The sequence below is a fragment of the Triturus cristatus genome, chromosome 12 (genome assembly GCF_964204655.1).
Source record: "Triturus cristatus chromosome 12, aTriCri1.1, whole genome shotgun sequence".
NCBI lineage: Eukaryota > Metazoa > Chordata > Amphibia > Caudata > Salamandridae > Triturus > Triturus cristatus.
In genome coordinates, this window is record NC_140595.1 from 133,484,967 (window position 1) to 133,509,772 (window position 24,806).

At 48.0% G+C, this 24,806-nt stretch overlaps 1 protein-coding gene across 2 annotated transcripts in view; it reads left to right on the forward strand.

The window, feature by feature from the left end:
* Positions 1-24,806, forward strand: part of SMG5 (SMG5 nonsense mediated mRNA decay factor) — a 400,214-nt gene that overhangs the window by 156,012 nt on the left and 219,396 nt on the right. For both annotated transcript variants that reach the window (XM_085638507.1, XM_085638508.1), the window contains one exon: positions 9,448-9,585. In XM_085638507.1, coding sequence (XP_085494633.1) covers positions 9,448-9,585 — 138 coding nt within the window. The remainder of the gene's footprint in view (positions 1-9,447; positions 9,586-24,806) is intronic.

Genomic DNA, 24,806 nt, shown 5'->3' on the forward strand with positions numbered 1-24,806 from the left:
CACAGACCCTGCATACATTAAGGGCCCTGCTCCCCTAGATTCCCTAGTTGTCTCCACAGCTAGAAAGCGGGCTAACTCCCAATCCTCAGGAGAAGCCCCACCGCCAGACAAGGAATCTAAACCTCTGGACGCGTCTGGTAAACGCACCGCCTCCCAAGCTGCAAACATGTGGCGCATTGCAAACACACAAGCACTGCTTGCGCGATATGACAGAGCACACTATGACGAACTAGAGGCTCTTATGCAGCACCTTCCAGAAAAACACAAGCGCAAGGCTCATGACCTAATACAGGAGGGTAAACTAATTACAAACACCTCCATTAAGTGTGCCCTCGATGCAGCCGACACTGCTTCTAGAGCCATAAATACAAGTGTCCTGCTTCGTCGCCATGCCTGGCTCAGGATCCAAGCCTGAAGTCCAGGCGTCCATACTCAATCACCCCTTTGACCAGCAAACTCTCTTTGGGCCAAAGGTAGACGAAGCGTTGGAAAAGATGAAAAAGGACACAGACACAGCAAAGTCTATGGGGGCACTCCAAACACAAGCCTCTAAACGTTCCTTTCGACGCTCGTCCTTTCGTGGCACAGGTAGAGGCTTCTCCACCGATAACGCCTCTACCTCCTACAAGTCCCCTCCTCAAAATACCTTTTCAAAGGGCAATCAAAGGGGCGGTTACAGAGGCAACAACAATAAGGGCAGGGGCAAAACCAACAACACCCGTTCTGCCACCCCACCCGCACAATGACTCCCCTCCGCTCCCCCCAGACCATCCCACTCCGGTCGGGGGCAGACTACAAGACTTTATCCACACATGGGAGTCCATAACATCGGACAAATGGGTGACCCAAATCATTCGGTCAGGGTACTGTCTCGAACTAACATCTACCCCACCCAATATCCCACCAAGGCACCGTCCAATGTCTCAAGAACATTCCACACTGCTCAAACAAGAGGTACTCTCACTCCTCCAAAAACACGCTATAGAGCAGGTCCCCGTCAATCAACAAAATCTAGGGGTCTACTCCCTATATTTCTTAATACCAAAGAAAGACGGGACCCTCAGACCCATTCTCGACCTCCGGCCTCTAAATGCCTACATACATTCAGACCATTTTCACATGGTCACCCTACAGCAAGTCCTCCCACTCCTCTGCCAGGGAGACTTCCTCACAACCTTGGATCTGAAAGACGCATACTTTCACATTCCAATACACCCCTCTCACAGGAAATACCTCAGGTTCGTGGTGGACGGGCAACATTACCAATTCACGGTTCTCCCCTTCGGGGTCACCACCGCACCACGGGTGTTTACCAAATGCCTAGCGGTAGTAGCAGCACACCTCAGACGTCAACACATTCACGTCTTCCCTTACTTAGACGACTGGCTGATAAAAGCCGCGTCCTACCACCAATGCGTGCAACATACAAACAGCACCATCCAACTGCTCCACCAGCTAGGCTTCACGGTGAACTACCAAAAGTCCCACCTCATACCATCTCACACAAAGCAATATCTCGGGGCCACTATAGACACCTCCAAAGGTATTGCCTACCCAAACTCAGCCAGAATCACAAGCATTCAAGCCTTACGCAAAACATTCCTTCCCCAACACACTCTTCCAGCAAGAGTGTTCATGAAGCTCATAGGAATGATGGCGTCTTGCATCTTCATAGTGCCCCATGCAAGACTCCACATGCGTCCACTTCAGGAGTGCCTAGCACAACAGTGGAACCAGGCCCAGGGTCAGCTGACGGATCTGGTGTTGGTGGACGGCCGCACACATCACTCTCTGCAGTGGTGGAACACCACAAACCTTTCCAAAGGGCGGCCGTTCCTGGACCCGGTTCCTCAGGTGACTCTAACAGCAGACGCATCGCTCTCCGGCTGGGGAGCGCACCTTCTACACCTCACCATGCAAGGTCTATGGACGCCACAGCAAAAATCGCTCCACATCAACCATCTGGAGCTCTTGGCGATCTTTCTAGCCCTAAAATCTTTCCAAAAACAGATTTCGGGCAAAGCAGTCCTCATTCGCACAGACAATATGACTGCAATGTATTATATTCAAAAACAGGGGGGGACACACTCTCCCCAGCTCTCCCGCTTAGCCCAGAGCATATGGAGATGGGCAATTCCTCAAAACATCTTTCTCCTGGCACAGCACGTTCCAGGCGTACAAAACACCATGGCAGATCTGCTCAGCAGACAAACGCAACAACTACACGAATGGGAACTGCATCCACAAGTTCTTCACCCATTCTTCCAACAGTGGGGGCATCCTCAGATAGACCTCTTCGCCACCCACGAAAACAAAAAATGCCCAAGCTTCGCCGCCAGATACCCACACCCATTGTCCAAGGGCAATGCGATATGGATGAAGTGGTCAGGCAGATTTGCATACGCCTTTCCACCTCTCCCACTAATTCCATTAGTGGTCAGGAAGCTACAACAGCACTCCCTCACACTCATTCTGGTAGCTCCGACGTGGGCCAGGCAGCCGTGGTACACCACGCTACTACAACTGTCAGTGGTACCACATCAAAAACTGCATCTATTCCCATGCCTCCTAACCCAGAACCATGGAGAAATCGGGCACCCGGACCCAGCTCAGCTCAACCTGGCGATCTGGCTCCTGAAATCCTAGAATTCGGATACCTTAACCTTCCCCCTGATTGCATGAACATCATCATGGAAGCCAGACGTCCTACCACTAGAGCATGCTATGCCGCAAAGTGGAAAAGATTTGTAATTTACTGCCGTAACAATACAATCAACCCTCTAGATGCATCCATACAGCACATCATATGCTATCTGCTCCATCTTCACAGGTGTAACCTGGCATATTCATCCATACGCCTACACCTAGCAGCGATCGCTGCTTATCTACAAAACAGACAGCATTTATCACTCTTCAGAGTGCCCGCTATTAAAGCCTTCATGGAAGGCCTTAAACGCGTAATTCCTCCCAGGGCACCACCTTCCCCTGTATGGAATCTAAATTTAGTTCTTACACGACTAATGGGTCCGCCCTTCGAACCAATGCACAAATGTGAGCTACAGTTTCTCACCTGGAAAACAGCTTTCCTTGTAGCTATCACTTCCCTTAGAAGGGTTGGTGAAATACAAGCGTTCACCATACAGGAACCCTACATACAAATGCATCACAGCAAGGTCATACTTCGCACAAATCCGAAGTTTCTGCCCAAAGTCATTTCCCCCTTCCACCTCAATCAATCAGTGGAATTACCTGTCTTCTTTTCGCAACCCCAATCTGTTGCAGAAAGGGCCTTACACACACTTGATGTGAAAAGGGCGTTGCTATACTACATACAAAGAACGCAACCCTTCAGGAAGACTAAACAATTGTTCGTTTCCTTCTCTCCACCACATAAAGGCAACCCCATTTCTAAATCGGGGATAGCTAGGTGGATTGTAAAATGCATACAAATTTGCTATCAAAAGGCAAAGAGAACATTATCTGTTCCTCCTAAAGCCCACTCTACAAGAAAGTTAGGGGCTTCTATGGCTTTTCTAGGGAACATACCCTTAGATGACATCTGCAAAGCAGCCACATGGTCTACACCGCACACCTTCACAAAACACTACTGTGTAGATGTGCATTCCAAGCAGCAAGCTAGGGTGGGCCAGGCTGTACTAAAGACACTTTTTCAAACAGCTGCAACGGATACCGGTGGTCGCCGCTAAGGTTGGGTACTGCTATATAATCTATCCTAAGTGTACAATCTGCAGCTCATATGCCTCGAACGGAATATGCTACTTACCAGTATGCATCTGTTCTTGGCATGTAGAGCTGCAGAGTTGTACACGCCCACCCGCCTCCCCGGCTACCTGTATCCGTTCCAGTACATCTTATTTAGATACAACACATGGGTTTCTCACTGTTATTACTACGCTCCATCATTTCCCTGTTGGCGAAAAACAATCTGAGGATGGAGCCGAAGCCCATGCGCAGTACGGACCGAAGGAGGAGTCACCAAACTCGTGACTTCCAAAGACTGTCCAAGAAGAAAAACAAACTGCAAACATCCGGGCCCAACACCAGATGGCGATCTATGCTAAGTGTACAACTCTGCAGCTCTACATGCCAAGAACAGATGCATACTGGTAAGTAGCATATTCCTTACCGTCACTTGATCACGTTTGTTCAGAACAGCTGAAAGTAGAGCGGTTCCACTGCCCTTTCCCGGATAACCACTTCCTGTTGTTTCCTTTGCACCCTGTTTGTCAATAATGAGGCCCCGCTGGGCTTCATAATTGCAGATCGTAGCAACACACTAGGGTTTACGCTACCACACGTCTGAATCTGAACAAGCGCTTAAATATGGACCCATGTCATGGAGGATTAAGAAGGTTCGGGGTCTGAGCAAATCTTGTTTGGCGCAGACGGACACAGGACAGAGCGCCGAGCACCGAGCTGAGCCGAGGAAAGAGGTGTGAGGAGAGAGGAGCCCACTCAAGAGGGGTGGGGAGGGTCGAGTGGAGCAGGACAACTTCAGAGTGGGTAATGGTGGTGCGGCTTTGGAGCTCAGTCCAGACACCACTGCCTTTCTCCGAGGTCAAGCAGAAATGCCTCTGAGAAAGGCAGCGGCGTTTTTTGGATTCGGGGGCGTGTTCCTGCTGTTCTAAAAGGGCGTGGCTAAAAAGTGGAAAGAACAGCACAGAACACGCCCCCGAATCTGAAAAAGACTGAGCCTATTTGGAGGGACGGCTCTCTCCTCCAATGGCTGGCCTCCGTTTAGGAAGCCAGCCAATGGAGGAGAGGCAAAAAGAGAGGCGGGCTAAAGAGCCACTCTCAGAAACATTAAATCTCCGACTTCCGGTTCTGCCTTCGGCAGACCGGACGGCCCTCGACCTAAAAAGGAGCATGTAAAAATAAAATTGTTCCTATGCAACCTGTTCGTATCTTATAGCTTAAACACTATTAAAAAATGCTCCCTAAGTGCAAAAAGAATCATTGAAATACTAGGACTAAACAATAAGCAGACCTGGTGCACGTTCTATACAAGATGGGCAGATTGTGGCTGGATATTTCTTAAAGGGAGTGGGGCACACATTTCCTTTCCTAACAGCTTTGCGCTGCCCATATGTCCAAAGAAATAAATCCAAGATAAGACCGGCTGATTGTACCAGCACTGGTGGGTTTCGGAGCAGTGGTACAGATGCCGCTGATATGCTTTTAATTTAAAAGTAAAGCTTTCTTTTTGTAAAACTGATTTAAGATGCCAGTGATAATGGGATGAGCTGGATCAGACTACATTTGTTCTGTCGGAGAGGAGGGGTTGGGAATTAGGGGGGCGCTGACAAATCTTTATCGACTACAATAGCACACAAGTGCGCGCTGCATGTAAGGCCCGTTCATATCTTCGTGGTTCTCATTTTTAACAGATTTGCGGGGCTTAGCTCGACATACACAGGGCACAAGTCCTAAAAAAAGAGGTGGGGAGACGCTGACGTCACGACGGGAAGTGACGTCATGAAAGGTGGCTTTCTCCATCAGACTCATTGCCTCCCCTCGCTCACCCCTTAGGTGCGATTGCATCAGAGAAGCCAGCGTGTGAGCAGCGTTCTGAATAGGCTCCGATCTCGCCCCAGAGAGGCCAAAGAGTGAATGTATGGCTCCATTTGCTCCAGTTATCGAGCTCCCTGTAAAATAAGTGGGGGGACGCCGTCCAACCGCGTGGTACCCCGACTCGAGCCCTGGACATACGGATGGCATTAAGAGCATTACAGATTTAAAAGATGTGATCATCATGAGAACAAGAAGAGAAAGTCTGCAATGAACCCAGAGCTGGGCGAGCTGGAGGACTTTCCTTAATCTGCCACAGATATTCGACAGCACTTGATAGAAATCAAAGGAAACACGTTTGACGGCCATCATTACGAGTAAATACTAGCGGAAAAGGATGTACAATAAATAATTCTGCTGCATGGTCTGAGCATTCCACTAGAAAAGTCACCAACAAAGCGAGTTTACAGCAAATGCACCAATGCAATACAATGCAAGTATTGTGTGTGTAATTTTAGCTTTAGCCTTATACAGCTGCTGATGAACGAGGTTTGTGGGGCGCAAAGATGCCCCTAAGAGTGTCCCAGCTCACTCTGCTTTGATGTGCTGCCGTTACATCCGAGTTCATTTTAAGTGCCGTGTACGAGAAAGAGAGACTTTTACTGCAGTGTTTCTCTACTTTTCACCACACTTTATAGTGTTTGTAAAGTTATGGTGTACACTAGGAGTTACTGGAAGCATTCGTATGAAGTAATGAGGAGGCAGGAAGAACAACAAACAAGCATTTGCAATGCAATAGTCTTGCATTATTAAAGTTTGAGCTATTGGTGTTGCATTATTTAACAATGCCAATAGCTCAAACTTTAATAATGCGAGACCTATTGCATTGCAAATGCTTGTTACCTTTGTCACTGGAGTCAGGCCTATAGGTTCACTCATTTAAAGTTCCACTGTTGTGTATTTAACTCAGCCTTTGCCTACATCTGTTTGGCGTGTAGTGCTGTGCGGTGTACATGCACTGAGGGTATGTGTGCCTGTGAATGCTACAATACAGAGATAATGCAGTACCGTCTAGTGTGTGCATGTTGTATGCATGTGCTGGGAGTATGTGTGCTTGTGAGTGGTACAGTACATGAAGGATGTTCTTTGTTTAGTGCGTATGTTGAATACATGAGCTAGGTGTATGTGCGCCTGTGAATGCTACAGTACAGGCATGATACAGTACTGTGCAGTGTGTTGCATGTTATATGCATGGGCTGTCTGGCTGCCTGTGAGTGTTACAATGCATGAACGAGGTAGTGCTGTATGTTATATGCATGGGCTGAATGTGTGTGTGTTGTGAATGGTTCAATACATGGCAGAATCTGGGTTCCATATTGGGAGACCCAGGGCTGCATGGAGAAATATGAGGAGAGGAGGTAGAGAAATCAGCGCAGACAAATGTGTATTGCTACATTCCTGTTAGAGAGGTTGAACGTGGCTCCCCCAGTACACTTCAAAGAGTGCACTTTTATTCAGAGTGAAGTCACACGGAAGGGGTCTGGATACATCTCAGGAGGGAGATGGGGCTGAGAAGAGAATTATACAGAGTAGGTCTGAGCCTCTAGGATAACCTTTTGATACTCGTCACTGTGGTTGACATCCAGTTGTCACTCTCATGACCTGTTTTGAGGTCTTTAAACTTTGGAGGTGCTCCTGCTGTGACATACTACTTTCAAGAGGAAGAGAGCGCAGAGGAGTGGACACTTTAAAAGGAAGCAGACCCCAACATAAATGTCAAAGGCTCAGACTCTAATTCACATTTAGATATGCATGCTATGCGGAGTTCTGGCCACATTCCCCCAACCGCCGCGTGGCAGAGTTTTCTTTTGGCATGGCTCGCCAATAGTAAATTAGTGAGCAGGAATTAGTGTCCCCTAATGCGATTTCGGGGTGCTAGGAGGGCACCCAGTGAGATTTTCCCAACGCGGGAGGTCGCAACCTTTCACGGTTAGAAAGCTGTCACTCTATAGTAGAAAATCTACTCGAGCTGTAGCAAATCCAACTCTGCTTCCAGTGTCCCCTTGTGCGCAGCCTGGTGCCGTTCGTGCTGAATGTTAGCACGGACCAAGCTCCCAGTGCCAAAAATCAGTGTAATGTGCCAATTTCTGCCCATTCGCAGAAGTCTGCAGATTCTCATCGTTTTTATTTTACCTGGCACTCTGCGAGTTCCGCCCACCCCTAGTTAAAACTTTTTTTTTTCCTTCGAAATATCAGCTTTTCAAAAGAAAAACATATGCTGCTCAGGATCCTGGGGATGGGACCGTTCAGTGCTTGTGACTAAACTGAAGGAGAAATAGCATTACAGGTAAGTAATACTTATTGCAAAGTACAATGGTGTTATATGAAATCTGGATTTTTATGAGTAGTTTATGGAATGGTACTGCTACAATTAGCAACTTTTTTAAAATTTATCTTGAATTAGTTTCATGATGGGCCTTAATGTTTGCCTTTATAACAAGAATGGACGTTGGTTATTAGCCAAGTGAATTTATAATGGAAAAAGTGACATAATATATTAGAGACTGGCAAAAGTAGAAATGGCAAGCGGTATCGGATGTAGAATATATGCTGAAACATTAAAGACTCTTGGGTATGGTTGTAGTACCCTTAGCAATCCTGTACAAAAAGGTATAGTGAATGTTCTGCGGGTTTGACCTAAGATTGTTGTAATCCCAGTCTACAAAGTTGGTAGTAACAATGAGATTTGAAACTGCAGATTGACTACCCTAACTACAATGATCAATGGTAGAATAACTAGTCGTAGCTTAAGGATATTTATTGAGTGTCATTGTTCTCGAGCATTTTCATGGAAATGGTCACTCTGTAATGTATATCTTTCAAACTCTTTTGCAATTTGGCAATGAGGTTTAAAATTGTTCCGTTCATAATGGTGTTATAATTGGAAATTGCATCTTTATTGCATTCACACTGTATTGTGGCATTGTAAGACTCCTGGTGCACTCGGAATAACTAGTTTAAATACGAATTGCTTGAAATCTCCCACCATTTATTTTTAATATAGTTGTGTAGACTTTGTGTATGTATATACAGAAACGTTTTTTGCTAAAGATAGCCCCTGATGCTACCTCAGTGCATGAAAGAGTGCCATTTGTTATGTTTTATTGAATGAATTGATAGAAGTGTATACAAATTGTATGTTCGACTTCACAACCATAATGGTTCTTTATTCAGAAGGAAGTCTTTGTTGCGGTGTGCTTAAAATGATAATTGGATTTATAATTAATATAAAGGACAATAGAGCCTCTTGAATAGTATTTAATGTCAATGAAAGAGGTGTGTAATCTCCAGCTAGGGTCTGCGCGTAACCCTCTGTGGGTGCTTAAACCTACTGTGCCAGGTCTTTTAGCATAGTTTCACAGGAGAAAAATTTAGACTATCCACTCTTAACATCATAGCATTTAACTAGTTTCCGATCGATGATTGAAACCTTAGATTTTTGTGTTGTTCATTTCTGGCTTTCACAAATCTTTGAAATGCTGTTGTGACTTGACATAGTATGAGTTCCTATCTTATACAAGTATCCTTACTAAGATTTTGCAGAGGACTTTTGGGTTAATTTGCAATGCATGGACAGTAAGGTCTATTTATCTAGGAAGAGAAATGTGAAGCAAACCTCAGTAGGCGGTCCGACCTCCTCTTAAAATGTATTTGTTTGTAGGATAGACGATCTACCCCAGATGAGCTAAAGTGAACTTAATTGGATTTTTGCCTGTTAGATACCCACAATTTGTAACAATCTAGAAACCCAATACTTGGCATTGCTATATTTTTAAATATGTATATTTGCTGAAGGGTGCTGGCATTCATTCTGTCTCTTCATGGTAATTCTTCAGTTGACTCTTCTTTCCCTCACAGGTTCCAAGCAGTACAGTGCAGCTATAGCTTTCACTCTTGCCCTTTTCTCTCATCTAATAAACCATGTCAACATCAGACTGCAGGCCGAGCTGGAAGAAGGTGATAACCCAGTCCCTGCTTTCCATAATGATAATTTGGGTAAGTGCACCAAGGTAGATGTGTTCTGAAATTCTTATGGAAGTTTAATGTTTTTCTACTGAAAAGTTCCTTTGTGTGCTGGAAAGCTCCACCTTACTAAACGAACAGTGCCCTGATCTTATTTGCACTTTTACTGAAGTAACTGAGCACTCCATTACTTTTTTAAATGCTTAAAGCACATTCAGGCGACCGACTGACGGGCAGGTCACTACATCGTTACCTACCTTAATGTTCGCATACAGTGCTTTGACCATAATGCTTTGTAAATACTTTTAGTGCAGCTAATTGCTTTACGAAGGATTTGCTGTGATCGCAGTTTTGAAGATTGTAACAGATGTTCTGAACTTAACATGCCCCTGGGTTTTCAGCAAAGCTATTTTTGTGGAAGGCTGTATAGATAGACTAAAGCAGGCATAGAGGTGGTGTTTCATGCACTCCGCAGTTGAAAACTGGCATTTCCTCCCACGGCCAATGCATTAGGACCTTAAATTTTACTCAAGAATAAGAATGCTTAATTGCTGCGAGTAGGCTCTCTGCCAATACGGGTTATGGTCATATAGTGATAGTATGCTTTTCATTGTGATTGTAGGAGGCAAGACTTGGAAGGTGAAGCTTGTAGGGCACAACTTCCTCTCCTTCCTTAAAAATGTCAATACAGTTTGGTTATCACGGACTGGTCATGCAAGGTGCATTAGAACACTAGGATCGAAACGTGAGAAAAATATTGAGGGGTTAGAGTCTTGCTCGATGTATGCGTAGGCATCAAAGAGATATTGTACAAGTTCTCCAAAAGGTATAGTTTAAAAAGAAGATTACATGATTTGCCACTCTTCTTGCCAAATAATGTAGGGTGCAATTTCTTTTTCAGGGTGGAGTTTTTAGTTTTGAGGAGACTCTTGATACCTTCCCCCAAACAGACAATGGTCCAGAACATAGACTCCTTGGATTTTCTTTTTTTCCCCCGACCTCCGGTTCAGACTTCTCTACGAGATCTTGGACTGCCTCACTGCAGGACCACATTTTCATCGCCAACATACAGGAATTACTACCCGCACTCATAAGGTCATTGTGCAACCTTTGCCATTTTGGAAACAACAGTGACTAAAGTCATTGTATATGGAGAACACACCTTGCAGGAAAGTGAATTATGTGGTGCGGTTGTAAGACCTCACCATGTACTTATGTTAATCTTTATCATTTGCAGTTAGGATTCTTTTTGGGTAGCTGTGGCACACAGCAGTCAGGTTTAATCAAAGGAAAAGTGTAATGTAGTTAGAAGTACCAAAACACAGGTAAGTAAGAAATGCAACACAATACAAATCCAACTCCATTTTATAAAAATAAAGTATATTTTCCTCTTCAATTAGATACCAAACAAAGAATTCTTTTGAGGGGATTCTGAGATTTGTAAAAGGAGAGTACATGCTGTTAACTTCTAATACATCTTTGTAATTAGCGTTGCGTGTCCTGAGCCTACTGGCTAGTAAAACTATGGATCATCTCTTGGGCTAGCCACAATGTGTTGAGCCAGTCACAGAGACCACTTAGATCCAGGGATACAATTACCTGTTGAGTCCAGCAGTCTCTTGAGTCCTCTCAGAGGATTTCACGGGAATCATGGTTCCAGCAAAGAAGTGGTCCTGATGCAGGATGCTGCGAATTTAAGAATGCTGAATATGCTGGAGCTGTGGAAGACATGCAGTGAGTGTTCCTGGAGCCACCCAGGGGTCAGTAGCTTCAGTGGTCTTCTCCGGCCTCAGGACACACTCCCCCACGATGCCCCTGTGAAGTCCAGCACAGGTCTAGGTGCCACTGGTCAACTGGTCTCTGGTTACAGCGGACTTCAGCTGTTGTCCATAGGTGAGTTTCTTTCTTGCAGGAGGACCAAGATTCACTTTGACGACAGCCACAGGTCCCACAGACTTGGGGATACCTTGTTCAGGTCAGGACTGCCAGCAGGTTCTTCGAGCGGGCAGGTGATGCTGGGCTCTCCCAAATACAGGCGTCCTTCATGTTTGTGTCCCTGGTGCTGAACAGGGTCCTATCCACCTATCCCTTGGAGTTCTGTATTATGTTATGGACACAAGTGGATCCTTTTCCCACAGGTAGCCAGGGCAGGGACAATCCTCTTTGCAAGTCCCCTAGCATGGTGTCCTGTGCGACAACTGCTGCAGATAAACAGGAAAGGCCACCGAAGTTTTGGCCAGCAAAGCGGTTTCTTTCTAAAGTCACCTTTCAATTAATTTACATTAAATCCAGTCTCAATAAAGAACAGGTTCAATGCACTAAATAATTTCATACCTTGGAGTAGTATCTTTGATCCCAAATGTAAAGTTAACACTTAGCGCCTTGGCTCATGAAATTCCGTGTTAGCCATTGGTACCACCGGCACTACTATGGTAAAAACGCCAATTTTGTATTTTCGGTGTCGGAGCATGTTCAATACAAAAGAAAAATGTCTTTTTTTATATTATGCACCCTGCCTGTTGGGCTACACAGGTCTTCTCTAGGGATATCTTACTAATATTAAGAAGGAAGGTTTTGACCTTGCAAAAGAGGTGTATTTTATCGTAACTAGTTGGCAGGTTTAAAGCTGCCCGACTCTGCAGTGGCTGGCCTAGAGTCTCTTTTTAGGTCTTGCCTGCGTTGCAGCGCATGCGCTGCTCGCCTTGGCGAGACCTATAGTCGTTGGTTTTGTGTCCCGCTTCTTTTGAAGCGGGGTTTGTTTCCGCCCTGTCGCCCTTAGGCCCCGCCCACCCGGAAAGGAGATTTAGCTCGCGCAAGCTTGCACACTGCATCTCTTCCAGTCACGCGTGTTTATTTTTGCATCACGCTTTCACTCAAGGTGAAAGCGCGATGCATATATAAACAAGTGGCAGAAGTGCAATGATGTGCACTCGCACGCGCACGGCATTTGACGATGGTTATCTGTGTCACAGGGCTCCCGGCTCCTCTAACACGAGCACTACCCTAGCATTACAGTTTAGGAACTGTGCCTCCATCTTGTGAATGCACCATGCATTTTCTTAGCTGTTTGCTCTCAGCCGCCGATCAACTCTCCTAATAGATCAGGTGTTTTTACTGAATATTTCAGATTGTGCGCTTGTAGTACCTTGTTCCACCATGCCATGTCTGAGTGGAAGGGGCCGGGAAATGCTGATTCCACATTTAGAACGACATTGATTCATAGCTCAGCGCTGTCCGGTCTGGCCCCGTCCACACACCGCAGAGCCTAGCGCCGACACCTCGCGCGCACCTTTGGAAGAGGTCACAAAGTTATGTGCTTCTGGAGCAACGCTGCGTAATTTGAACTACTAGATTGAAGAATATATGTACTGCAGTCTCACTGGTGGAAGCCTGTCTCGAAGAAAAAAGATACCGACTTAACAGGGGAAGATGTCTCCTTTTTAGTAGGATTTTTCGAATCAAAGACGTCTGCGTACAAAGGTCTAGTTTCACGTTTACCATCGGCGCTAAGAGCGAAAACAAACATCTTGAATATGAAATACATCTGTCCGGTAAACTTTTGGGATTTATTTGTATTGTGCTGATGGTATACTTAATGTGGATCTCATATATTGTTCATATTACTGTTCGTCTTGCATAATTTAGGATTACATTTGTATGACTTGGTAAATCACCATTGAATATTGATTTTCCTTTTTTTTTTTTTATGTGCAGATCTGTTCTCGGAGTAGCATGTGCTGGTTGACACAGAACTGTTATTCAGTGTGGTTGAATGTGTGCTTGGGTGATGTTTTTATGGGGAACCCTGGGTGCTTGCTTTTGAAGTCTTTCTCTTTGGTAACCGAAGGGTTCCAGTCACGTGTTAGTTATACAAGGAGACCAGTACCCGCCCTTGTGAATAAATTAATGCATTTTAATTTCACTATATGGTTCTTTCTCCTGGGCTAACAGTCCTTATGGGCAAGTAACCAAGTCATTAAACAGGATGCGGTGGAGAAGGATCTATTTTTTTTTTTTTTTTTTTTTTTTTTTTTTTGGAAACCGTTTATTGCAGTTTATAGAAGTTACAGGTATGGGCCTACAACCACACGGCCGGCCGCTAGAGCATCAAAAGCATATTACATACATACAGCAAAAAACTTTCTCAGCGGTGCACAGTAGGAAGACAGGAGTGATCAATGGTGCAGGCCTCACAGCTCCATGCCCACAGTACGGTTCCATTTTCTTAAAGCAAAACAACGTAAACAAACCACAACCGCAAGGCAACCCTCGATCCAAAGTGACAACACATGCTCCATAAGTGGGGGATCCAAACCAGCAGCAAAATTCTGAAGAGGGGGACGGGAGTAGATCAGGGACTGGGGGACCGCGCGCCCGCGGCCAAGGGAGGGGCGCCATCTAGGGAGACGGAGCCGGCGAGACCGCCGGTAGCAGCGGCGGCTCACAAATACCCCCGCGGTAGGCGTTCCAGGGGCCCCAGAGTTTCATCCACGCCCCAGGCTTACCCCTCGCCACATACACCACCTTTTCACGAAACATACACCAATCCATATGCTCTTTCCAGGCAGACACCGCAGGGGGCCTCTGGGATCCCCACAATTGGGCAATATCACGCTTGGCTATCATGTATCCCAGAGTCACCCACCGCGCCTGCGGGACCGAGTAGTCATTTGGTTCCCAGACATTCAGCAAGCATCTCCTCGCTTCAGGCAGCAGCGCGACACGCGTAACCATTCGTAGAACCTCATGCACACCACGCCAGAATCGCTCCACCTTCGGGCACTCCCACAGTATATGCATGAAAGTCGCCAACGCACCACAGCCACGCTTACACATTCCATCACCGGCAAAACCCATACGTAAGAGCCTTGGCCCCGTCACGTAGACCCGGTGAAGGATCTTGAGCTGGACGAAACGAAGGCGAGCCGGGATGGCCACCTCTTTCGGAGAGGCCACCGCGGAGATCCAATCCTCGTCGTCCAGCTCCAGCCCGTCGGCAACCCAAGCCTCGCGGAGACTAGTCAGCAGACACGATCTATCGTTAATCAATTTTTTGTATATGAGGGAGATCGTGCTGTCCGGGACATGGCCATCTAGCACTCTGTCCTCCAGGGGGGAAGACTCCGGAATGGATGCAACATCCGGGAAGACGGAGCCCAGCGCATGGCGGACCTGTAGGTACCGAAAGTACTCACTGCCCTGCAGCTGAAACTCCGCCTGCAGCGTCTCAAAAGTTTTGAATCCCCCCCTCGTCCAGAGATCTCCCACCGTGCTGATTCCGATCGTGTCCCACTTCTCGAAGCCCTTCGACGTCCACAGGGAGCCCAACCTCTCAGATGCATACAGCGGAGACGCTCGGGTCAAACGGTCCTTCCACCCCATAGCTGCATTAGCCGCGTGCCAGACACGCACCATGACACGCGTCGGTCCCGTCAAACGGGAGTCGGGCGCGCCAGAGTAGAGCGCTCGATTATAATCGGCACCGGGCAGAAGCGTCCTGTCCATCTCAAATGCCGGGTTCAAGGCGGGCCCGTAAAGGCCATGATTAATTGCAGCTAGTTGGGAGGCCCAGTAATACCGTTTGATGTCCGGGAGGGCGACCCCTCCATCGTACCACGGGAGCGTCAATTTAGCCAGAGCAATACGCGGCCTCCCGTCCCAGAACAGGCGCCGCTGGAGGCCCTCCACCTCGCGAAAGTAGCGTGCCGGGACCAGGTCCATGGTATTCTGGAGGGCGTAGAGGAAGCGCGGCAGGGACATCATTTTAAATAAGGCCGCTCGGCCGAGCGGCGAGAGCGGCAGACGCCGCCAGCGCACCACGTCCTCCCTCAGACGCTGGAGGGGGGGCAGCAAGTTCCGCTCATAGCGGGCCTCCGGGTCAAGAGTGATATATATACCCAGGTACCGGAAACCCTGGGAGGCAATCTGGATCGGACAGTCCCGTGGCAAGACCGGGGCCTCCCCGGAGAGCACATAGACACAGGATTTCGCCCAGTTGATGACCAGACCTGAGTTGCGACCGAAGGAGCGCAAAACATCAACCAGGACGATCAGTGACTTGCGCGGGGAGGCGAGATACAAAAGGATATCGTCAGCATAGAGGGACACGCGGTCCTCATGCTCGGGGGTCCAGCGGAGACCACGGATAGAAGGGTGCCACCGCAACCACTCCGCCAGGGGCTCCATGGCCAGGGCGAACAGGAGAGGCGACAGGGGACAACCCTGTCGCGTGCCCCGTCCCAGCGCGAATGGGGCAGATACTCGCCCATTCACCACCACCTGCGCCAACGGGCCCGAATATAGCAATTTGACCCAGCTGACGAAACCCGGGCCGAACCCAAACTTCGCCAGCATCGCCCAAACATATGGCCATTCGAGCGTATCAAACGCCATGGTGGCGTCCAAGGACGCCAAGATGGCCGGCTCCCGCACAAATGGGACACGCGCGAGCACCCCGTGTAGGCGCCGCAGATTAAGCGCCGTGTTGCGGTGTGGTATAAAGCCCGATTGGTCTTGGTGGACCAAATCGCCCACCACGCCAACCAACCGGTTGGCCAACACCTTGGCGAGGATTTTGGGCTCCGCGTTCAGAAGCGAAATCGGCCTATAGGATGTGACCCGCTCACGGGGCTTCCCCTCCTTATGGATCACCACAATTGTAGCCAGACGCTGGTCCGGCGGGAGGGAGCCCTGCGAGTGGGCCGCAAGGAACATCGCGCGCAGGTGGGGCGCCAACACATCCGGGCGTAGCTTGTATAGCTCAATGGGAATACCATTGGGGCCCATGGCCTTGCCGGATGCAACCGAGCGAATAGCCGAGGCAATTTCGTCCGAGGTGGGCGGGGCATCCAGCGAATCCCTGTCCTCCACCGTAAGGGAGGGCAGTGCGATGTCCCGAAGCAAGGCATGGGAATCTTCCTCCGAGCAGGGAGAAACCGGGGAGTAGACTTCGCGGAAATAATCCGCGAAGCAGGAGACAATGGCTTCCGGCTCAGTGACGCACACACCATCCACGCTCTCAATCAAAGGCACCACGCGGCTCGCTCTTTCCCTCTTGTCCAACCACGCAATCAATTTGCCAGCCTTGTCACCCACATCATACAATCGCCCCTGCTGCTCTCTACTGAGGCCCCTGGCCGCCTCCGTGACGAGGGCCCGATAGGCCGCCTGCTTTAAGTGCAAAACATGCAACTTGGCGTCTGTTACCCCGCTCCCCAGGTCACCCTCCAGTTCTGCAATCTCGGCCTCAACCCGGGTCACCTCCTCCCGCTCGCGCCGCCGGGCATTGGAAATAGAGGAGAGGGCCTCCCCTCTAAGAACCACCTTGAAAGCCTCCCACAGGGAGATGGCAGACGGGACCGACCCCACATTCTCATCGAAATAGCGCTGTAAGGATTTGATCAAGTCGGCACGAGTGGTGGGGTCGCGCAAATACCATGCATTGATCGGGGCCACTCTGCCATCCCCCCTCGAAAAGACATCGAAATGCAACAACAATGGGGAGTGGTCTGAGATACCCCGTGCCAAATGGCGCACCTCCCCCACCCTCCCTGCCTGGGCCGCCGGGACAAGGATGTAATCAAGCCGCGAGAGGCTACCATGGGCCCCCGAGTGGAAGGTGTACTGTTGCAATACGGGATGCTTTAAGCGCCAGCAATCCACCAGGCCCAGCGTGTCTAAAAGGCCGGGCAGCCACGCCTGTGCCCGGGGGAGGTCCCTAGGGGGATGGCGATCCATAGACCCAGAGGCAACCGCGTTAAAGTCCCCCCCAACCACCAACAGGCCACCCGGAAGGTCCAGAAGGAGGCGCCCCAGGTCCGCAAATGTAGTGGCTTGTAACCCAGGCGGGACGTACACTGATATAAAGATAAACACTCTACCCTCCATTCGTCCCACCAGAACAGCGTAACGTCCCCTCTCATCATGGCGCACCTCGTCAATCTCCAACGGGAGCGAGTTCTTGACCATAATACCCACCCCCCGCGAGCCCGAAGTGAAGCCGGAGTGGGCCGCCAAACGATATCCCCGCCGATTCATTGCCTGAAAGGTGTTACCTATAAGGTGTGTCTCCTGCAGGAAGACAACATCCGGAGAAATACGTTTTAAATACTGCAGGACCACACCACGCTTAATCCTATCCCCCAGGCCGTTAACATTCCATGACAACACAATCAAATCCCTACCCCCCATCATACGTCAAAACAATCGGTCGCCCCCCACCGAGCATCTTAAAAACAACAAAACAGTTGCGGGTTTGCCTTGCGGTGCTAACAAACAACACACCCCCCCCACCCCCCGGTCCCAACAGAACTCCCCCCTCCCTGCACCCCTGCATGAGCCCAGACAGCCCCCCCAAAGTGCAGTGTGCCTGTCGCCCCATAGCTAAGTACTAACTAGTCCCCCCGAGGAGGAGGGAAGCCCCCAGCAGACCCCACCCGACCTCCATGGGAGGGGAACATTCGAAAGCAATATATGGTAAAGGAACAATATCCAGAGCAAGGCCTATACAGTCACCCCTCAATTCTGATCCGGCGGGCCCTCCCCGCCAGCCGCGCCCCCCCCACCCCGATCTCCAGGCAAAGTATCTAACCAGTCCCCAGCCACCTCGGGCCGGTCGAAGAAGTGCGTACGGCCATCCACCTCCACCCTCAGCTTAGCCGGAAAGAGCATTGAGTACTTGAGGTTTAGGTCCCTTAGGCGACGTTTAATACCAAGAAAGCTCTGTCGCTGCTTCTGGACCGCCGGAGTAAAGTCTGGGTAGAAGTGTACATCCATGTTGTCCAGCCTGACCGGTCCCTGTTGCCTGGAGGTCTGGAGGATGGCGTCTCTGTCCCGGAAATTAAAAATCCGGGCAATAATAGGCCGCGGCGGGGCACCGGTCTTTTGGCGGCCCCCAGGGACCCGGTGGGCACGCTCCACCGCAAAAAGCTTACTCAGCCCCCGGGGCTGGAGATGGGTCAGGATCAGTTCTTCCACGAAGAGATCTGCCGCCTCCGCCTCTCGGCCCTCCGGCACACCAATAATGCGAACATTGTTCCTCCGGGCCCGACCCTCGGAATCCTCCAGTCGCCGGTCCATCAGGGCGCTCGCCTGGCCAAGCCGGCGCACCTCCTTCTGGAGGGCCACCACGTCCGTAGTGAGGCTCGTTGTGGTGTGGGCCAGGGAGTCAACTCGGTCGTTCGTTTTTGACAAGTCTGCCCTCACAAGGCCCACATCCACCAGGACCGAGTCAATTTTTTGCGCCAAGGTATCGAAACGCTGGTCCACTGAGGCCTTCATCTCTGCGATGGCGCCCATGACGTCCCGGAGGGTCAGATCCACCGGTTGGGCAGGCGCCTCCGTCGGGCCCACCAGGGACGACCGCGATGTCTCCGGAGAACCCTTCTGGAGCGTATAGCGATCCATACTATTGGCCTGGTGCGCCGTGCCACGGCGGGTTGTCTTCAGCTTCGCCCGGTCGCCATCTTGTTTGGTGGACATGCTGGCCCTTCCACCGTCGTGCCAAGATCTCCAAACGGGCCGCCACACCAAATCACGGGTGTCAGGGGGGGGGGGGCGGGGGCGACCACCGGGCCGCGGGTCAACCCACCGCCGGCGGGTCAGCCGGGCACCTGGACAAGGCAACACCACCGCACCCCGCTCCGCAGCCCGACCCCGCCTGAGGCAAGGAGGGCGCAAAAGCGAAAGTGAAAGTGCGGGGTACGCGAGTCGCCCAGCCCCGCTCGCCGCTGTTATTCACTTCGTCCCCGGATCGCCCCACTACTCCAATCCGGGGGGCCGGCGAGGAGAAGGCCGCAACCTTCAATCGATGCTCCCACCGGTGTTCGGGGTCCGATTCGAGCCCAAAAAACGGGTGGCGCCTCAGCTCGGGTTCACCGACACGGTCCCCTCAACAAGGACAGGATATCGGCAGGATTAATTCAGGAGGTCGCGGAGGTCCTCGGGAGCCTCGCACCTACGCGGCCATCTTGGTTGCGCGCTAGGCTCCTCCCCTCGAGAAGGATCTATTTTAATGGTGTGTGTGCAGTGAAACCTTAATTTCAGAGAACGACGTGTAAATCGGCAAACAAAGCCATTCAGTACGAGGATGCTGGAGGTAAAGGAGCTCTCCCAGCACATCTAGTTCCAGCTCCACTACCTGGGAAATAAAACTTGAAAACCTGTTTTTCTCAAGTAAACAAAGGATAGGCCTATCAGGAGCATACTAACTGAATAATGTTTACTCTACGCTGAATATGTCAAATGATTGCTGCATGGATGGAATACGTTAAAGACAATTGAGACAACCAACTACAATTCACCTTGAGTGTCCAGCTTTTCAAGCACAGGGGGGACGAGTTCAGAGAAATCTGTGGACAAAAACGGAAGAGGTTGTAGATTTTGAGTTTGACCGATCTATAGGGGATGATTCAGGATATGTCACAGTTAGAGAAGGTTTGTTAAAAGCACAGTTGTGGTTAAAAGACTGGGTGATAGGCTAAGTAAGTGAGGAGAGGTTAGAGAAGGCTGTAAGAAGACTATTAGGGGTCAGAGAAATGACCAGACATTATACAGATAAGGGTGTCAAGGAGACAAGGGCATTGGGGGACGGGGAGCTCGGTTTAGGCAGCCAGTCTTTGAAGTTCAATCTAGAAGTCTGAAAAATAAGGTAACACAAGTGCTGCATTATATACGCTCCAAACATGTTTGCTTGGGCAGTTAATGAAAAAGTAAAAAGCTCTCTTTGGTGGATGAACATAGTGTTATGTTCCACAGAAGAGGAGTAAGGAAGCCGAGAATATTTCTGAATAAAGCAAGGCGACAGATCCTCTTTAGCTATGGGACTACAATGTAAAAATGCAAGGATGGAATTAGGACTTTCATCGAAAGAGTGGAGTAATGAAGAGTCAAGAAAAGCAGAATTAAATTAGTGGGTTTTTTGAGTATCAATAACAGTATGTAATGACTAGGCTGCGTAAATACACTGCCATAGAATTAATGGTGAAAAGGGAGAGGGGGGGTATTAACACATTTATAAAAGAGTGTACTGTGGAAACATGCATACTCCAAGATAGAAAAGCAGTGGCACCAGATGGGAAAACCATTATTCTTGTTTGCTCAAACTCATAAAGTACTTTCTTAAAATGGTCCTCACCTGAAATTCCTGCTATAGTTTATTTTTGTTGCTCAACTGTCTCAGGGTGAGATCTAAGAACCTTTTTAGTCTGCCTTTACAAGACATTACCACCCAAGTCTGTTCAGCTTTTCATTCTTTTAGGTTCAACAACTAATTACTAATTAGACTGAGGGATAAGTTATGCTCTTACTTAGAACAATTAAAAGCCAAATTAAGATCTGAGAATGACATAAAAAGAATTATGCCAAATTGCAATCCTCTACAGTAATATTAGAAACACACAAATAGTTGGACTAGTATTTTCCCGTGGACAAGCTCTACACTTTTACTGCTGTTTTGGCCGAACCTCTGCATCATCTTTTCTAGTAATATACTCGGATCCTGAAATGTGGTTACTAGTAGATTTTTTTTGGGCCTACCAGATTGAATGTTTTCATTTGTTGAACTGATATTGAATCCCTGCAGACATACAAGGGCATTGAAATTAATTAAATTTTTGGATCCCAGTTGCTGCTTTGTCTATGCAGTTGCCTTGCCCGTACCCCAGTTCACTGGATGTTAAGAAATAAACAACAGCATGGTATAGTTATTTTATACTAAGGTTTATGATTTTCATAGGTGACTTCATAGTGGGGCTGTCATCTGTAAAGAACCATAACATAACTATGAAGTTGCATGCTGAAGAAGAAATAGGCCACAATCTTGAAAACGTGCTACTACTAGCCAGGTTGGCCACAAAGGAGCGAGTCTCCACTTGCCTAATTTAAATTGGAAAGTCATGCCTTCGAAGCTGAAAAGCTGTAGGTGTCCCGCACAGTGAAGGAACAACATCAAAGGACAACAAAGAGTTGGTCATTTATTTTACTTTTCTTTTGTTTACAGGGACGATGCCAATAAGGGCAACACTGTCATCGGCATGGAATGACCACACATGCGGAGTTGGTGACTAGAGCCTCGAGATCAAGGTTGCCCTTGAATAGTTCTTTTGAGACTCAATTGTTCAAATATTGATTTCGTTGCTATCAGTGTCACATAATTTTGTTTGTATGAATATCTGCAAGATTGCAGAGAGTATACAAACACAGGGTAGATTTTCTGGAACTAGATATCTAGGAACTGGAAAACGTGGTTGAAGGGAAAGTTCTCCAGATCAATATCTCCCACATTAACGTCTTCTAGTCAGAAAGTTCCCCTAAGCCACTTGACCAGTATTTTGTCTTGTGAGGACTAAAAATAACTAGTTTGCCCCATACTGCACAGCAGTATCTTAGAGTCCAGTGTAGACCCAGCTTAATAGGTTTCCTGCACTTTGGAAAACCCAATAGTTCCCTAAAACATGTGCCATTTGCAAGTCATTGTTGCTTCTGTATGAAGATTTTTTCATCTTTGGAGTCTTCCCATGTCGAAGAGTAGGGATGATATGTCTTAACTTGGTCTCAGGTTCTGGGTGTGCTGGTTTTCTTGCCGAGAGTCCTAGCAGTTGCATGACTGAGGTCAGGGATCCAATGCTGGTAAATGAAATGTGCTAAAGCATGTAATACACTGCTATGGAAAGATCTCCAATACTGAAGCAGTGACTGTGTGCTCTATTACAGGGCTTCAGGCTACTTGGAAAACATTTGGTAGTTTTGCGTAGGTAAAGTAGATCTTCAGAAAACTCCTTGGGATCCATCCCTTTCCTGCTATGAGCTAAGTTAAGTTACTGTGTTCTGAGTCCAAGATACTGGTTAACTTGTTGACAAAAGACTCTGATCACATTGGCACCTACAATGAGAGCCAAGCCAGATCACTCTGGGATAGTCACTCTTGGAAGATCGAGTAAAATGTTAATCAGGAGTCCACTAAATCCTTAACTTTAATCCTGATATTCCAGGCAAAACCCACATAATGAAGTCACTAAATATAGTTGCCTGCCAATCACATTACATTCGCATTTTTAGGTCGAGCCTGAGCTGCAAGACTTATTGTAGACGAGTATCGAGTAGAAGCTCTGCCCACTCTCTGCCCATGTTTGCCATTGGCTTGTCATTGTCTGTCCTAAATGATGGCTTCTAATTCATCAATAGGCTTGTTAATCCCTCCTTTTGCTGCCTCCTCTTCTTTTGTCACCTCCCATGTCAATTGGCCCCTTTATTCCGAGTGTTACACAGTATGTGTTATTTAGACTGTGAGCACTATTTACTTTAATGAGGTTCTCCTGCTGCCTTCTTTTCTCCCCCTTTCTCTTACGCCTGCCCGTTGTCCGTGAGAAGATTCCGGTCATTTTACAGTAATGGTTTTCGGGAGGAGGCATGGGGAAGCAGCTAAATATGATTTAGTGTGTTGAGTAATTCTTAGAACCATCCGGTAAAGTAAAAATGTCATCACTACATGCAAATCAGCTGCACACTTGAGAGGTGCTGCCAGTGCACCCTGCGAGCGAGGCACTTCCAGGCACTTGGCTCCTTCAAGGAGTCGTGTCCGAGAAGGCAGGAGAACCGTGTTCTCACCTGCCCATGGGCTGCCCTTTCTAGCACCTAAACTTTAAAGAAGGTCCTCTTGTTGGCCAGGAGCTCTTGCCATCATGACCCTTCCTCCGATATTCCTTGCTCTGAGGGAATACTTTGCAGTGTCGCTGCTTGCACGAAGTGTAATTTGTTCTTTTAAAAAGAGCGCAATATTAATGTTAGGTCTGGCATTTTTCACTAAAGTTTCATCCACAATTGACTGTTTTCCAGCTGCGATTCTCCAAATTCGAATTTCAACCCTACAGCTTTTAAGGACTATGAAATGCAGATCTGGCCATCCTATTTAAGGAAAAACCTGGACTTTAAGCACCACTCATGAAAAAGCTCTAGTGTTTCTCCCCATGCCAGCACACTTCTCCACACATAAGACACATTCCTTCCTTTTCATCCCTTGTGTTGATGTTTGTGTTCAGTTAAGGAGTGTGTCCTTTTCGGGGTGACTGTGTAACAGGATATAGTGCCCCCCTTTAATCCGAGATCTGAAGTTAGACCCCTGAAAGCAGCAGATGTAAATGCGTTTCAAGAGCAAAATGCCATGAGCTCCGACAGAGCACATAGATGGATTAAGCAGATGTAAAGACGGGGAGCAAGTAGCCCTCTAGGTGCTATATTAGTAGTGGAAATGTGTAGACTGGTGGAAGTCTGAGTCTATTCTGCACAGGATGCTTTGCCAAAGGGTGTTTTTTTTTGTTAGAGTGGTGAATTAGGCACACATTGACAGCTCCAGGCATGTCTTCGGACATTGGATGCACTTAAAATATATGACCGCTTTAAATTCTAGTACTTCTGAGAAGAACCGGTATGGTTCTTGTACAGACCCCCACCTCCCCCAATCCCATGGTATGTTTTTGTCATATCCCTAGTGAGATCTGGAAGAGTCGGGCCCCCTCATCACATTCTGCAGAAACGCCATCATTTTGCGTTACGTCACTGGAGGTATACTGTGATATCTGCAAGAAGTGACAACAAGTTATCTTGCTCCTTTCTTCATTTTTCCTTCCTTTACTTAACATCTTGTTGTCACTTAGCGCCCCAATGTGGATTTAGGACTTAAGCAAACTATATTAGGACACCGCGTGATGTAACATGTTGTCTTTTCTCCCCAGTAACTTATTAATAATTTTTTGCTTTCTCTCAGCGTGCGTCCTTCTTTTCCCTGCGCTATGTGACATGGCCTTGTAGTCATATAAGCACAATACAAGGGCGCGAAACGCTCTGTAGTGGGAGAAAGTTACATTAAAACACATTCTGAGTGTAGTGATGGTAAATATTGAAACACACCATGACTTCATCAGAGAGGCAGATGCTGGCATGCGGGTCTCAGTACAGAACAGGCATTTGCAATTCAATGGGTCTAGCATTTGCAAGAGTTTTTTACTATTGGCATTGTAACTGACAATGACTTTTATTTTTATGTTTTGAAAACCTGCAAGCAGTGCATAAACACACGCTTTGTACTTGTAGTCATTGCATACGAGAAGCAAGGCTGGCAGTAACTGCGCCTCTTTTACTGTCCCCTGGGTTCTTGTAAGCAACGATTATATGTAGTGCGTGTTTACACATCGCTTGCTGGTTTTCGAAAGACCTAAATAAAAGGCATGGTCATTTAAAATGCCAATAGCTCAAACACT